Source organism: Leucoraja erinacea, unplaced genomic scaffold, assembly GCF_028641065.1.
Source record: "Leucoraja erinacea ecotype New England unplaced genomic scaffold, Leri_hhj_1 Leri_75S, whole genome shotgun sequence".
In the NCBI taxonomy this organism is placed as follows: Eukaryota; Metazoa; Chordata; class Chondrichthyes; order Rajiformes; family Rajidae; genus Leucoraja; species Leucoraja erinaceus.
In genome coordinates this window covers 25,962-40,608 of record NW_026576685.1, presented here as the reverse complement: position 1 = coordinate 40,608, position 14,647 = coordinate 25,962, and the positions used below count along the sequence as shown (strand labels likewise).

The following is a 14,647-nucleotide window of genomic DNA, read 5'->3' as shown; positions in this document are numbered from 1 at the left end:
CCTCAGGACACCAACGCTCAAGAGGGGGAGGGGATAATTGGCAGATGGATGGACTAAGGCCAGAGATGAGAGGCATAGATAGGGTAAGTAGTCATGTATTTTTGTCCCCATTTGGGGAAAAAATCAAATACAAGAGGGCATAGCTTTATGAGAGGAACAAAGTTTTAAAATGTGCAAGGCAAGTTTTTAACACGAAGGGTCATGAGTGTCTAGAACGTGCTGCTGGGGATTTAAAAGACTTCGATCGAACCATTTGCAGTGAATAAATACATGATAAGGGAATAACGTTTTGTTTTTATTTATTTTTAAAATGATAAATGAATAACATTTAGTGCAAGATAGAGCCTGCAAAGTCTGATCAAGGATAGTCCAAGGGTCACCAAATAGGTAGGTAGTAGTTCAGCACTGCTCTCTGGTTGTAGTTGGATGATTCAGTTGCCTGATGACAGCTGGTAAGAAACTGCCTGTGAATCTGGAGGTGTGTGTTTTCATGATTTGCCAGATGTAGGCTAAGGTTAGGTGCAGGAGTAAGCCAGTGGGTCAAGCTGCATCGCTGGAGGACATGAATAGGTGATGTTTTGGGTGGAGACTGCCTCAGACTAATTGTAGTTGGGAGAGAAAGCTGCAAAGAGGTGGTTTGGACACAGCCTAGCAAATGTTAGGTGTATACGAGTGAGAGGGAGGTTGATTGGCAAATGGGTGGACCAAGCCAGATAGGCATAAATGGGGTGATGCAAGGCTCTGAGCTGGTACCCCAGTTATTTACAGTATACATGGACAATTTAGAGAAAGGAATTAAATGTAACATCTCCAAGTTTGTGGACGACACAAAACGATGGCAGTGTGAGCTGCAAGGAGGGTGCTTTGAGGCTGCAGGGTTACTGGGTTGGCGGCGCGACTCACCTGTTGCAGCGGCCCCTACAGCCTGTCTGTCTCTTTTTTTGTCTAGTTAAATGTAGTTGTGTTTTTTAATAGTGTTTTTAACTGTGTATATGTGGGGGGCGGGGCGGGGGGGAGGGGGAAACTTGTTAAAATCTCTTCCCTGTACTGGAGACCCGACCTTTTCCTTGTCGGGTCTCTGTTGTCGTTGGGGCCTAGCACCGTGGAGCGGCCTCCAGCCTGAACGACCTGGGGTGCTCCAGTCATGAAGCCTGCGGAGCAGCAGACTTTCCATCGTGGGGCTGTCCGGTATCGGAACGTCGGCAGCGGTGGTGACTCGCTGCTGCGGCCCGACCACGTAGCTCGGAGGCTCCAGCTGCAGCCGCCGGTCCGTTGGACTGTGATATCGGGAGCTTGCGGGTCTGGGTGAGAGATCGCTTTTCTGAGCTCCCGCAACGCGACTTCTCCAGCCCGTGTCGCGGGGTTGGAACGATCCGGAGCGGGACCATACATCGCCCGGCGCGGCTTCATGGCGGTGGGACATTCCAGCGCCCGCAGGGGGCTCCAACTTCGAGACTTTTAGACCGGGAGCGGGGACTTGCATCGCCTGGCACGGCCTAAATTGGCCGTGGGACTTATCATCGCCCGCCTGGGGCTTCGACATCGGGAGAGAAATGGAGAACAAGGGAGAGACAAGACTTTGCCTTCCATCACAGTGGGTTCACTGGGATGGATGTTTCTGTAAATTGAATTGTGTGTGTCTGTAGGAAATTGTCTTTGTTTGTATGGCTGTGGAAACAGAATTTCGTTTGAGCCTCACTGAGGTTCAATTTTCGTAATAAATATTGTATTGTACTTGGATAGGGTGGGTGGGCAGATGCAGTATAATGTGGATAAATGTGAGGTTATTCACTTTGGTAGCAAGAACAGGAAGGCAGAGTATTATTTAAATGGTGTCAGTTTTGGAAAAGGGGAGGTACAACGAGACCAGTCACTGAAAGTAAGCATACAGGTACAGCAGGCAGCAAAGAAAGCAAATGGCATGTTGGCCTTCATAGCGGGAGGATGTGAGTATAGGAACAAGGAGTATACTGCGGTTGTACAGTGCCCTGGTGAGACCACATCTGGAATATTGTGTGCTGCTTTGGTCTCCTAATTTGAGGGAATACAATCTTGCTATTAAGGGATTGCAGTGTAGGTTCACCAGGTTATTTCCCGGGATAGCAGGACTGACATATGATGAAAGAATGGATCGACTAGGCTTGTATTCACTGGAATTTAAAATGACGTGAGGGGATCTTACAGCAAAATATTACATTCGTAAGGGATTAAACAGGCGAGATGCAGGAAAATTGTAGAGGGGATAAAAAAGGAGAGTTTAGTTTAGTTTGTTGATACTGCTTGGATACTGGCCCTCTGGCCCACTGAGTCCACGCTAACTAGCGATCCCCGTACACTAGGGACAATTTACAATCTTTACTGAAGCCAATTCTCCGACAAACTTGTACGTCTTTGGAGTGTGGGAGGAAGCCGGAACACCCATGCGGTCACATGAAGAACCTACAAACGCCGTACAGACAGCACCCGTAGTCAGGATCGAACCGGGGTCTCTGGTGTTGTAAGGCGGCAACGCTACCACTGCGCCACCGTGCCATCGTACCGATTATTACCTAAAAGTGGAGAATTCTATGTTCGTACTGTTGGTTTGTAAGTTACCCAAGTAAAATGTGAGGTGCTGTTCCTCCAGTGTGTATGTGTGGCCTCACTCTGGTAATGTAGAAGGGCCAGGGATAGAAAAGACGGAATGGGAATGATTGTTAAAATGGTTGGCAACCAGGAGATCCAACAGGCCTGAGTGGACCCAGTGCAAGTACTCTACGCGTAGTCTCACTGATGCATAGGAGGCCATATCAGAACCAGATACAGTAGATGAAGTTAGAGGAGGTGCACATGAGCCTCGGTCTCACCTGGAAGGCCTGCTGGGGCCCCTAGATATAGGTGATAGAGGAGGCTCAGGAACAGATGTTACATCTGCGGTTGCTGGGAAGGTACTTGGGGAGTGGCCGATTTGGGTGGGAGATGAGTGAACCAGGAATTGGTGATGAAGTTGATGAAATCAACGGTAAACTATATTGAACAGTACAGAGGAACAGGCCCTTCAGCCGACAATGTGCTGAATATGATGCGAGGTTAAACTAATCTCTGTCTACACATGATCCATATCCTTCCATTCCCTGCATATCCTCTAGGGGCACTGCACTGGCAGCAGCCTCTGCCTACAACCTGTCTGTTATTTTTAGTTAGTCTAAAGTCTTGTGTTGGGGGAAACTTTAACTTTTCTATGTGGGGGAGGGGGGCAGGGTAAGGGGGAAACCGTTTCCCAGTCTCTTCCTGGCAGGGACGCGACTATTTCTCCGAGTCTTTTCCTCGCCCCCCACCTTGCGGCCTACCAGCTGGATCGGAGCAGCCTTTCCTGCCGGGGACCGGGAACCGGACCGGGGCTGCTACAGCGGTGTCGCAGCGCTAGAGTCACCGCGGAGCGGATGATGCCTACCTGGGTTGCCGTTTGAAGCTCCGGAGCGTTGGGCCGCTGCTCCAACATCGTGGAGCTCTGGTTTGGAAGAGCTTCCAACGCCGGCGGCGCTGATCGCCAACACGGAGTCCTGGGGCAGCAGTCTCCACCCGGCGCGGCCTACGGACTTTGGGAGCCGCCGACTCCGCTAGGAGGGGGCCGACTCTGGTGTCCACGCCGCTGAGGACGTCCCGCAGCCCCGACGTCGGACTTACAACACCCCGGCGAGCGGTCCTGAACATCGGGCCACCCGTAGCGGCAACTGCGGAGGGCATGGGGAGGCCCTGACCACGGGGAACAATGGAGGAAGAAACTGACTTTGGTGCCTTCCCACACAGTGGGAAACTCTGATTCTGCTGTGTGGGCATGTTTTATGTCAAACTCTATAGTGTGTTGTGCAGTGTTGCTCGTCTCTCTATAGTGTGTTGTGTCCCTTATTTTATCGTATGGCTGTATGGGAATTTCATTTCACTGTGCCATCTGGCACATGTGACGAATAAATGTATCTTGTATATCCATGTGCCTATCATAAATACCACCATCATATCACCCTCCGTATACAAATCATTGTCCCGCACATCTCACGGTGTCAGAGTCAAACAGCGTAGAAACACCCTTCAGCTCAACTTGCCCATACTAACCAAAATGCCCCATTTACGCTCGTTCCACCTGCCTGTATTTTGACCGTATCCCTCTGAACCATTCTGATCCATGTACCTTTCCAAATATTTCAGGTCATACAGAGTTGAAACGGGCCCTTGGGCCAACTTGTCCCCACCGACCAAACATGCCCCATCTACACTGGTCCTACCTGATTTATTCCCCTCATGATTTTGTGCACCTCTATAAGATCACCCCTCCTCCTTCTGAGGAATAAAGTCCCATCCTGCTCAACCTTTCTCTTTAGCAACATCCTCATATGTGATCTCTGCACCCTGTCCAGCTTTATATCTTTTTGATAACATGGTGACCAAACCTGAACGAAATACTTGAAATGTGATCTCACCTCATAACTGAAACATGACCTCCCAACTACTATATTCAATACTCTGACGGACGATGGCAATATGACAAAAGCCTTTTGTCTGCTCTATCTACCTGTGATGACATTATCAGGGAACTCCTAGATCCCTCTGCTCTAAAACACCCCATAATCTTACCATTCACTGTGTAGGTCCTGGAAATTCTAATAGGTCACATTTCTCTGTATTAAATTCCATCAATCATTCCTCAGCCCACCTGCCCAACAAATAAATATCCTGCTGCAATCTTTGCCAACCATCTTCACTATCTACAATACCACCCACTTTTGTGTTGTCTGCAAACTTGCTAATTATGCTATGTACATTCTCATCAAAATCTTTTAAATATTGCTATAGTACCTCCTCTGGCAGCTCAGTCCATATACCCTGTGTGAAAGAGTTGACCTTCAGGTTTTTATTAAATCTTTCCCCTCTCACCTTAAACCTATATTCTGGTTCTTGATTCCCTGAATACGCATCCGGTGGCGCTGTTGATGACTGCATCCACCTACAGTCTGTTTGTGTTTTTATCTTTTTCTATTTTTAGTTGTTTAAAGTATGTTTTTGGAGATGTTGTTTATGTATTTTATGTGGAGGAGGGGGCGAGGGTAAGGGGGAAACCTTTCAGTCACTTCCTGACGAGGAAGTGACCGAACCAGAGCTTCAGCAGCGGCGGCGCAGTGCTGGATACATCGCGGAGCGGGCGATGCCTCACCTGGGATCGCCGTTTGAGGCTCCGCAGTGTTAGGCCTGCTGCATTTACATCACCGAGCTATGGTCTGTGGAGCTCCCGGCGCTGACCAACATTGCGGAGTCCTGCGACCCTTTGTCGGGGGCCGCCAGCGTTGAATCTCCTCCCAGCTCGGCCTGTGGGCTTTGGGAGCCGCGGACTCCGGTGGGAGGTGGCCAATTCAGAGGTCCAGGCCGCTGAGGATGTTCTTCCGTTCGACGTCAGGGTTCCATCGTTTCTGGCGAGAGGGCCTGAACATCGCGGGGGGCTTGGGAGGCCACGACCACGGGTGAACATCGGGGAACATCAGCGAGGAGGTTGACTGGACTTTGGTGCCTTCCCTCACAGTGGGGAACTCTGGTGGCGTTGTGGGAATGTTGTGGACTATCGTGTTCTGTGTTTCTGTTTTTTTTTATTCGTATGACTGTATGGGAAATAGCATTTTGTTGTCCCTTACTTGAAGACAATGACAATAAAGTTGAATCAAATCAAATCATATCTACCCCACCTGTTCCATCATGATGTTGTATACCTCTGCAAGATCATCCCTCATCCTCCTGCACTCCAAGGAATAAAGCGCCTAGCTTGCCCAAACCTTCCCCTATAGCCCAGGCCCTCGTCCGGACCACATAAGGCAATTGTAACATCTCTGATATAAATTTAAAATCTCTGAATAAAATAGTCTGAAGAAGGGTCTCAACCGAAACGTCACCTATTTCTTCACTCCATAGCTGCTTCACCCGCTGAGTTTCTCCAGCATTTTTGTCTACCTGCAATTGTAACCTAATTTCTATACTCAATACCCTGACCGATGAAGGCTTCTTTAGTTTTAGAGATACTGCGCAGAAACCGGTCATTTGGCCCACTGGGTCTGTGCCGACCAGTGATCCCTGCAAATTAACACTATCCTACACATGCTTTTTTCGTACTTTCACATTGTCCAAGCCAATTTAACAACATACCCGTATGTCTTTGGAGTGTGGGTGGAAATCGAAGATCTCGGAGAAACCCCTTGCAGGGCACGGGGAGAACGTACAAACTCCGTACCAACAGCACTCGTCTGGATCGAACCTGGCGCTGCAAGGCAGCAACTACCGCTGCGACACTGTGTCGCCCTGATCTACCTGTGAAGCTGTTTTCAAGAAACTTTAAACCTTGATTTTACAGAACGGTGTGTGGGTTCAAGGAAGAAAGAGTGAGGGTTGGAGAGAGGGAGAGGATGGAGAGGGGAAGGAGGCAGAAAAAAAAGGAGAGGGGGAGGGAGAGACAGGAAGGAGGGAGAGGGAGGCTTCCTAAATGGCTTCTACATCATCATCTGGTGCTAAAAGCAGGAAGCAGCTGTTCAAACATCAGTAGACAAAGAGATGGCAATGAATGCACTGTCAAGTAAGGTGCATAGAAGACATGTCAATTGGTAGCAAAGTTATGCATTCTTGTACTCTTGCATGGGTATGACCGCACATTAAAAAACCCAATTTTCAGCAAAAATACTGATTTCCTCAGTAAAATACTGATTTTCAGGTACAGGTACTAGAATACTGAAATGCTCTGACAAATCTTGGCAGCTCTGACTAAAGGGGACAAAGTGCTGCAGTAAACCAGCAGGTCAGGCAGCATCTCTGGAGCACATGAGGTGTTGTTTTGGGTTGGGACCCTTCTTCAGTTAAGACTGAGTTTCTCCAGCACGTTGTGTCCTTTCCCTTCTGTTCCTGTGTTCACTGCTACACTGTTACTCATTAAGCGATCTAGAGGGGAGAATGGGTTGACAGAAAGGTAGTTCAGCCATTATTGAATGGCGGAGTGGACTTGATGGGCTGAATGGCCTGATTCTGCTCCTATGAATGATGAACTTATGCTGGGGCCTGGGCAATTGCCTGTTGTGAATTGCATGTCAGGAAATGGATATTCCAAATGCTCATATTTGCACGATTTCAACCAACTGCAATCTTTAGCTTTTCTCCATCTTGTTTTGTGACACTTTGATGATGCTTTGATTTTGGTGAACAAAGATTCATGTCACCATCAATGGTTGCCTTCAATGTTTAGTGTTGATTATGAGGATTATGTGTGGTGCCTTTACTAAGAGCTGCTCGGATTTAGACCGGAAGATTTTAATGACCAAAAGGTTAAAAATGATACTTCAGCACAATTGTTCAATGTCACTACTGCCAGCACTCAATGAAGTCAGAATAATGCAGGGTGGCAATCTGAACAGAAAGTAAGTTATTTGTGAATTACAGTTCACATCTCAAGGCATTAGCGCTAACATAAGATGTCACACCTCTAATAATTCTCCAGGTGCCGATTGGAATTTGGAAAGCTACATACAGTTTCTTTCATACAGTCCATACACAAGCACAATTCCCAATTAGCAAAGTGCACAGAAATAGTCTACTGAGCCCGCCGCAAGTAAGAGGTGCCAGGTTTTGGCCCCTTTTTGCAAAGTCCTGTCTGCGCCCTAGATCTTATGGGCATTGCCCCAATCCAGGCAAGCCCCTTGGACTTGTGGATCGACAGGCGAATTGACACCCCTCTCCTCGCCAGTCCGGTACTGAAGCAGGGTAATGTCGGCCAGCGATATGACCAGAAAGTACATTGTAAATGAACTGTTCATATCCGTAGATATCACCGTTAACATAGAATGTCACATGACTGCAGTAATTCTTCAGGTACTGATTGGAATTCGGAAAGTTAATCAAAGGAAAGGGGAGGGGAAGAAATCCATGTTCCGGTTGCATCCTCTGTTCAGATATCCTGTTGCTTGCATTCATCTGTAAAATAACCCAAATTAGATTAAATGAAGTTTATGGAAATAGAAAGAATAAATCCAGTAGGAAGGGTCTCGAACCGAAACGTCACTCCAGAGATGCTGCCTGACCCGCTGAGTTACTCCAGCATTTTGTGTGTCTATATTTGCACAATCTTTTTTCCTGCATTCGCCCCAAGTGGCAGATTTCATCCACTTTTGCCGCATCTCCTCTCTGTCTTGTAATATCGCCGTCCTCCAATTTAGAGAGCTGACTCGGTGATAATGCTAATTCAAACTCATTCATGATCACCACCACTAAAGCACTCCCCACCTATCCAGCCAAGACCACTCGTAGAACAGCATCTCGTCAATATGCCACCAGCACCGACACCCACCCTCCCCCCTCCAACTCCCACACGTGTCCGCAAACATCCATATAGCACTGACTGACACGTACCTGAACTCAGCCACCCAATTGTCATATGTACCAACAGCACGACAGTAAACACAGTACTCCTATATAACCTCATAAACACCAACAAATTGTAAACCCCAATCAATATTAGTGCAAAAAGCCCAAATTCTGCAACAAAGACACTTCATAGTTTAGTTTGTTTTGTAATGTTCATGAGCCTAATGGTTGTTGGGAAGAAACTGTTCTTGAAACTAGACGTCGAGGCATTCAGACTCCTGTATCTTCTTGCTGATGGTACGAGTAAATGTGCAACAGGGCCAAGGTGGTGGGGGTCCTTGATGATGCCTTTGAGACATTGCCTCCTGTAGATCCCTTCAATTGTGGAAGGGTCAGTACGTGTGATGGACTGGGCAGTGTCCACCATTCCTTGTAATCTTTGTTTCTAGGAGTTTGAGAAGCTGAACCAGCCCGAGATGCAACCAATCTACATGCTCTCGACTGCACACATGTAGAAGTATTCATGGACATACTCATGTAGGATAGACTCGTGTACGGATGATTGCTACATAACATGGACTCGATGGGCCAACAGGCCTGTTTCCATGCTTTATCTCTAAACTAAACCATACTAATTCATGGAATGTTTAGTTCTTTAATGTTGTAAAGCAGGTGGGAACCGTGGACCTTAATAATGAGGGGTTTAAGATGTCCATAAAAATTCCACAATATCTAGCTCCAGTGCCGTCAAACACTCATCATATGTTAACCCACTTATTCCTGGCATCATTCTTGTAAACCTCCTCTGCACCCTATGCAGAGCCAGCACATCCTTCCTCAGATATGGTGCCCAAAATTGCTCACAATGCACCGAATGCGGCCTGACCAGCGCCTTATAGAGTCTCAGCATTACATCCCTGTTTTTGTATTCGAGCCCCCTTGAAATATATTGCGCTTGCCAATGGGAGGGAAAGAGAGTTTTGACCACAAATTGGACAATGAGAATCGCATGGGGCAAGCGCAAATTGAAGGGTTTCAAACAAGAGTGAACCCTCTGAGGTGAGGTCTGCCTGCCTGCGTCTCACAAATACAGGCAAGGCAGCTTCTCCAAAGGAAGCACAGCCACTGAGCCATTGTAATGACACAGAGAAAAAAAGCAAACAAACAAAAGGTGTGAACGGCTCCGTCTCATCTCCTTCAAGTACTTCCACACCTCAAAAAAATTATCCTTAAATAGAATCCCAAATTACCTGGAATTTGATGGTATTTCCTGCGTGCTATTTGTTGGGTTTTTTTCACGGGCACACGTTCACAACACAAAGAAGAAGAAGGCAAAACAGATCTATGTAATTACAACATAGCTGCCTGCTTCTATTACTCACTTCTACAGTGTTATGCAAGGAAGTTGCCCCTGACAGATTTCGTTGTCTTTCTTTTTTCAACTACTCTCATGTGTCTCAGTCTCTCTCCCTCTCTTTGTCCCTCCCTCCCTCCCTCCCTCCCTTTGTCCCTCCCTCCCTCCCCTCTCACTCTCCCCCCCTTCCCTCCCTCTCCCCCTCTCTCCCTCCCTCCATAACTTACTCCCTCCCTCTTTCTCCGTTCCTCCCTGCTGTCTGCATGGTGGAGATTGTGGGCCTGGTGCTGCGACAGGAGCTCGGGTGAGGTTACGGTTCTAGCCCACTGGTGGCCGGTGGAGAGGCGATGGTCGGCGGAGTCGCTGGTGGAGGCCAGTGGGGCGCTGGGGTAGAGATAAGGGCAGCAGCATCGGTGGCTTTCTGAAGAGGCGGCAGCCGCGGCTGTTTCAGTCGCTTGGGTGTGTGTGGGTGTGGGTGAGTGTGTCAGTGGGTGTGGGTGCGTGAGTGTGGGTGGGTGAGTGGGTGGGTGTGTGAGTGGATGTGTGTGCGGATGTGGGTGTGTGAGTGAGTGGGTGTGTGTGAGTGGGTGGGTGAGTGTGTGGGTGGGTGTGTGTGTATGTGAGTGTGTCTGAGTGTGTATTAGTGGGAGGATGAACTTTGTAAATGCAGTTAAAACCATTAGATCTGTTGAACTTTTTAACTGAGTATAGACTTGGTGATAGACAAAAGTGCTGGAGAAACTCAGCGGGTGCAGCAGCATCTATGGAGCGAAGGAAATAGGCAATGTTTCGTGCCAAAACCCTTCTTCAGACTTGGTGACCTGTTTCCAAATGTTTGAGTTGGCTAAAGAATACCATTAACAATTCCAGCAACAGTAGCTTCTGCAGAGAGATCATTTAGCAAACTCAAGCTGATTAAGAATTATTTAAGGTCAATGTCTCAGGAAGGTCTTGTGGATTTGGCCAGGCTAAGTGTTGAATCAAACATTGCCAGAACAATACATTTTCATGCTGTGATTCGAAATTTTTCACAAAAAATGTCAGGAAAGCTCTTTATTTAAAGTAAATACTAAGCTTATCTACCTTCTTTTACTTTTCACTAGTAATTATGTCGTCTGATGATCTGATCTGAATTGAAATATAAAAGGATGTTTCAATGTGAATTCTTTCTCCTTATCTGTATTGTAGCATAAACAAAGATGTTCAAAACAAATGAGCTTTCTGATCTTTTTTACTTTATTTATATTTACTTATATTTATCATGGAGGGAGTATAGGAGCATAAGGCCTCAAATGCAGAAAATCAACAGAGCGCTCCATTCCACCCCTCTCTCATCTTCCATACCCCTTTTTGCCTTACAGGCTACAGCTCATGGCATAAAACCCGTAGTAGATAAAAACAGGATGACTAATGGAGAAGGGTAGGGGGCCTGAAAGAAACTTTGTACCCACTGATAAAATTCCCCTGAGGCCCTGCGTATATCGTGTGTTTTGTGAACCTTGTCTTCCAAGACGCGCACGTATAGTGAAGCATTTCTCAAGTTCGGCTTCACAAGCATTGTTCAAAAATCACAGATGCTGCCTGTCCCGCTGAGTTACTCCAGCATTTTGTGTCTATCTCCCAGTCTTTTTAATGTGTTTAGCTTTTAACTTTAGAGATACAGAGCAGAAACGGACCCTTCGGCCCACCATGTCCGTGCCACCCCGTACACCATCAAACACATGAGGGACAATTTACAATTTTTACCAAAGACAATTAATTTACAAACATTCACGTATTTGCAGTGTGGGAGGAAACTGGAGCACCCGGAGAAAACCCACGCGGTCCATGAGGAGAAAGTACAAACTCCACACAGACAGCACCCGTAGTCAGGATCGAACCCGGGTCTCTGGCGCTGGAAGGCAGCAACTCTACCGCTGCACCACCGAGTTTTACTGAGATTCACCATGGATTCCATTAACTGCGATTGCGAGCTAAAACCACTAGAGGGGGTATGTTACCCAGCCCTCAATATCTCCAATCATTGTTTCCATTTTACTCTCAAACTTGCCTGAATAAAATCAGTAATCCCTATTGTATGTTGGCAATCATTATTTGAATCATGCTACATCAATAATGTTCATGGATTCAATGATTGCATTTCAATGATATCAATGATATGGATGAGAACATACAGGGCAAGATTCGCAAGTTTGCAGATGATACAAAAGAGGGTGGTTTTACAGTGAAGATGGGTGTGAAAAATTGCAGCAGGAACTTGATCGATTGGCCAGGTGGGCGGAGGAATGGTTGATGCAATTTAAAACAGAGAAGTGTGAGGTGTTGCATTTTGGGAAGTTTAACATGGGCAGGACCTACACAGTGAATGGTCGGGCTGTGGCTAGTGTTGTAGAGCAGAGGGATCTAGGAGTACAGGTGCATGGTTCCTTGAAGGAGGAGCCGCAGGTAGATAGGGAGGTCAAAAAGGCTTTTGGCACATTGGCCTTCATCAATCAGAGTATTGAGTATAAAGGTTAGGAGATTATGTTCATAAGGTCATAAGTGATAGGATTAGAATTAGGCCATTTGGCCCAACAAGTCTACTCTGCCATTCAATCATGGCTGATCTATCTCTGCCACCTAACCCCATTCTCACGCCTTCTCCCCATAACTCCTGATACCCGTACTAAACAAGAATCTATCTATCTCTGCCTTGAAAATATACATGGATTTGGCCTCCTCAGCCTTCTGTGGTAAAGAATTTCACAGAGGGCCTACCGGGAGGAGGTGGCTGATCTAGCACTCTGGTGCCAGGAGAACAGCCTCCTCTTGAACATCAAAAAAACAAAGGAGCTGATCATGGACTTTAGGAGGGCACATCATCCGAGGACGTACACTCCATTGAGTATAAATGGGGATCCTGTGGATAGGGTGAACTGTTTTAAATATCTGGGAGTCCACATCTCTGAGGATATGACATGGTCATCACACGCCTCAGCACTGGTGAGTAAGGCAAGGCAGCGCCTTTACCACCTCAGGCAATTGAGGAAATTCAGAGTGTCTCCGAGGATCCTCCAGTGCTTCTACGCAGCGGCGGTGGAAAGCATCTTGTCCGGGAACATTATCATCTGGTTCGGGAATTGCTCTGCCAAGGACAAGAAGGCTCTGCAGAGAGTAGTGTGTTCGGCCGAACGCACTATGGGAACTTCACTCACCTCCCTGCAGGAACTATACAACAGGAGGTGCAACTCCAGAGCAAACAAAATCATGAGAGACCTCTTCCACCCCTGCAACGGACTGTTCCAGCCGCTACGGTCAGGCAAACGCCTCCGTTGCCATGCAGTGAGAACGGAGAGGTTGAGAAGGAGTTTCTTCCCAGAGGCAATTCGGACTGTAAACGCCTTTCTCACCAGGGGCTAACTGTACAGAACGTTTTTCCTTCTATTATTTATTATGTAAAATAATATGTGTGTTATGATTGTGTTTATAATTTGTTTGGTTGTTTTGTTGTTCCGCGAGCATTGCCACTTTCATTTCACTGCACATCTCGTATGTGTGTGTGACAAATAAACTTGACTTGACTTGACTTGACTTGAGATTCACCACCCTCTGACTAAAGAAATTCCTTCTCATCTCCTTCCTAAAGGAATGTCCTTTAATTCTGAGGCTATGACCTCTTGTCCTAGATTCACCCACTGGTGGAAACATCCTCTCCACATCCACTCTATCCAGGCCTTTCACCATTCTGTAAGTTTCTGTACGATTCTGTGCTTTTCACCATTCTGTACGTATGTTGCAGTTGTATTAGATGTTGGTGAGGCCGCATTTAGAATATCATGTCCTGTTCTGGGCACCATGTTATAGAAAATAAATTGTCAAAACTGGAAAAGGTACAGGGAAGATTTACGAGGATGTTGTCAGGACTCGACGCTGCAGGAGGGGGGTGGGAGGAGGGTGCCCCCTCCCATTGGTACGGAACATTTGCATTTTTCAGCTTGAAATTGTGCAATATGGTGCATACTGTAGCGAGTCTTATAACTTACACTTGAATGCAACATATATGCTTTAAATTAGATTGGAGCGTTTTTGAAAGGGGGGAGGCTGTGCGATCACTGATCACTGGCCTTGGGGGTACCCGGTGAGGGAGTGGAGCAACCGAGTGGGGAGAGGGTGTGGAAGAAGGGTAGGAACTTTTTGAAATCTCATGTTTTAGTGCACTGTAGAAGTATGATTTCAATCTTTTTTGTATGAAGTATTTTTAAGAGGTAACTTTTTAAGGGGTAACTTTATCCACACAAAGGGTGATGGGTGTATGGAACAAGCTGCCAGAGGAGGTAGTTGAGGCAGGGACCATCCCAATATTTAAGAAAAAGTTAGACTGATACATGGATAGGACAGGTTTGGAGGTATGGACCAAAAGCAGGTAGCGTAGCTGGGACATGTTGGCGGGTGAGGGCAAGTTGCGCCGAAGGGCCTGTTTTCACACTGTATCACTCTATGACTACATTATACCTCCACCATGCATGAATGCTTCAAAATCAAGTGATCGAGTTTTATTGCCATATACTCAAGCATAGAAACATAGAAAATAGGTGCAGGAATAGGCCATTCGGCCCTTCGAGCCAGCACTGCCATTCAATATGATCATGGCTATTCATCTAAAATCAGTACCTCTTTCCTGTTTTTTCCCCATAACCCATGATGTCGTTAGCCCCAAGAACTAAATGTAACTCTCTTGAAAACATCCAGTGAATTGGCCTGTACTACCTTCTGTGGCAGAGAATTCCACAGATTCACAACTCTCTACGTGAAGAAAGTTTGTTCTCATCTCAGTCCTCACTGCCCCCCCCTTTATTCTTAAACTGTGACCCATGGTTCTGAACATCGGGAACATTTTTCCTGCAGTTACAGTAAGTGAAAATCTAGCAGGCAAGCAGGATGCTTTCTCCA

The 14,647-nt window shown here is 46.7% G+C and overlaps 1 protein-coding gene across 1 annotated transcript in view; it reads right to left on the bottom strand.

The window, feature by feature from the left end:
• Positions 1 to 7,298: 7,298 nt before the first annotated feature.
• LOC129694699 (CD276 antigen-like) overlaps positions 7,299 to 14,647 on the bottom strand; it is a 32,422-nt gene continuing 25,073 nt past the window's right edge. The window contains exon 5 of the mRNA XM_055631440.1: positions 7,299 to 7,974. Within this exon, the coding sequence (XP_055487415.1) occupies positions 7,949 to 7,974 (26 nt within the window). The 3' untranslated portion in view covers positions 7,299 to 7,948. The remainder of the gene's footprint in view (positions 7,975 to 14,647) is intronic.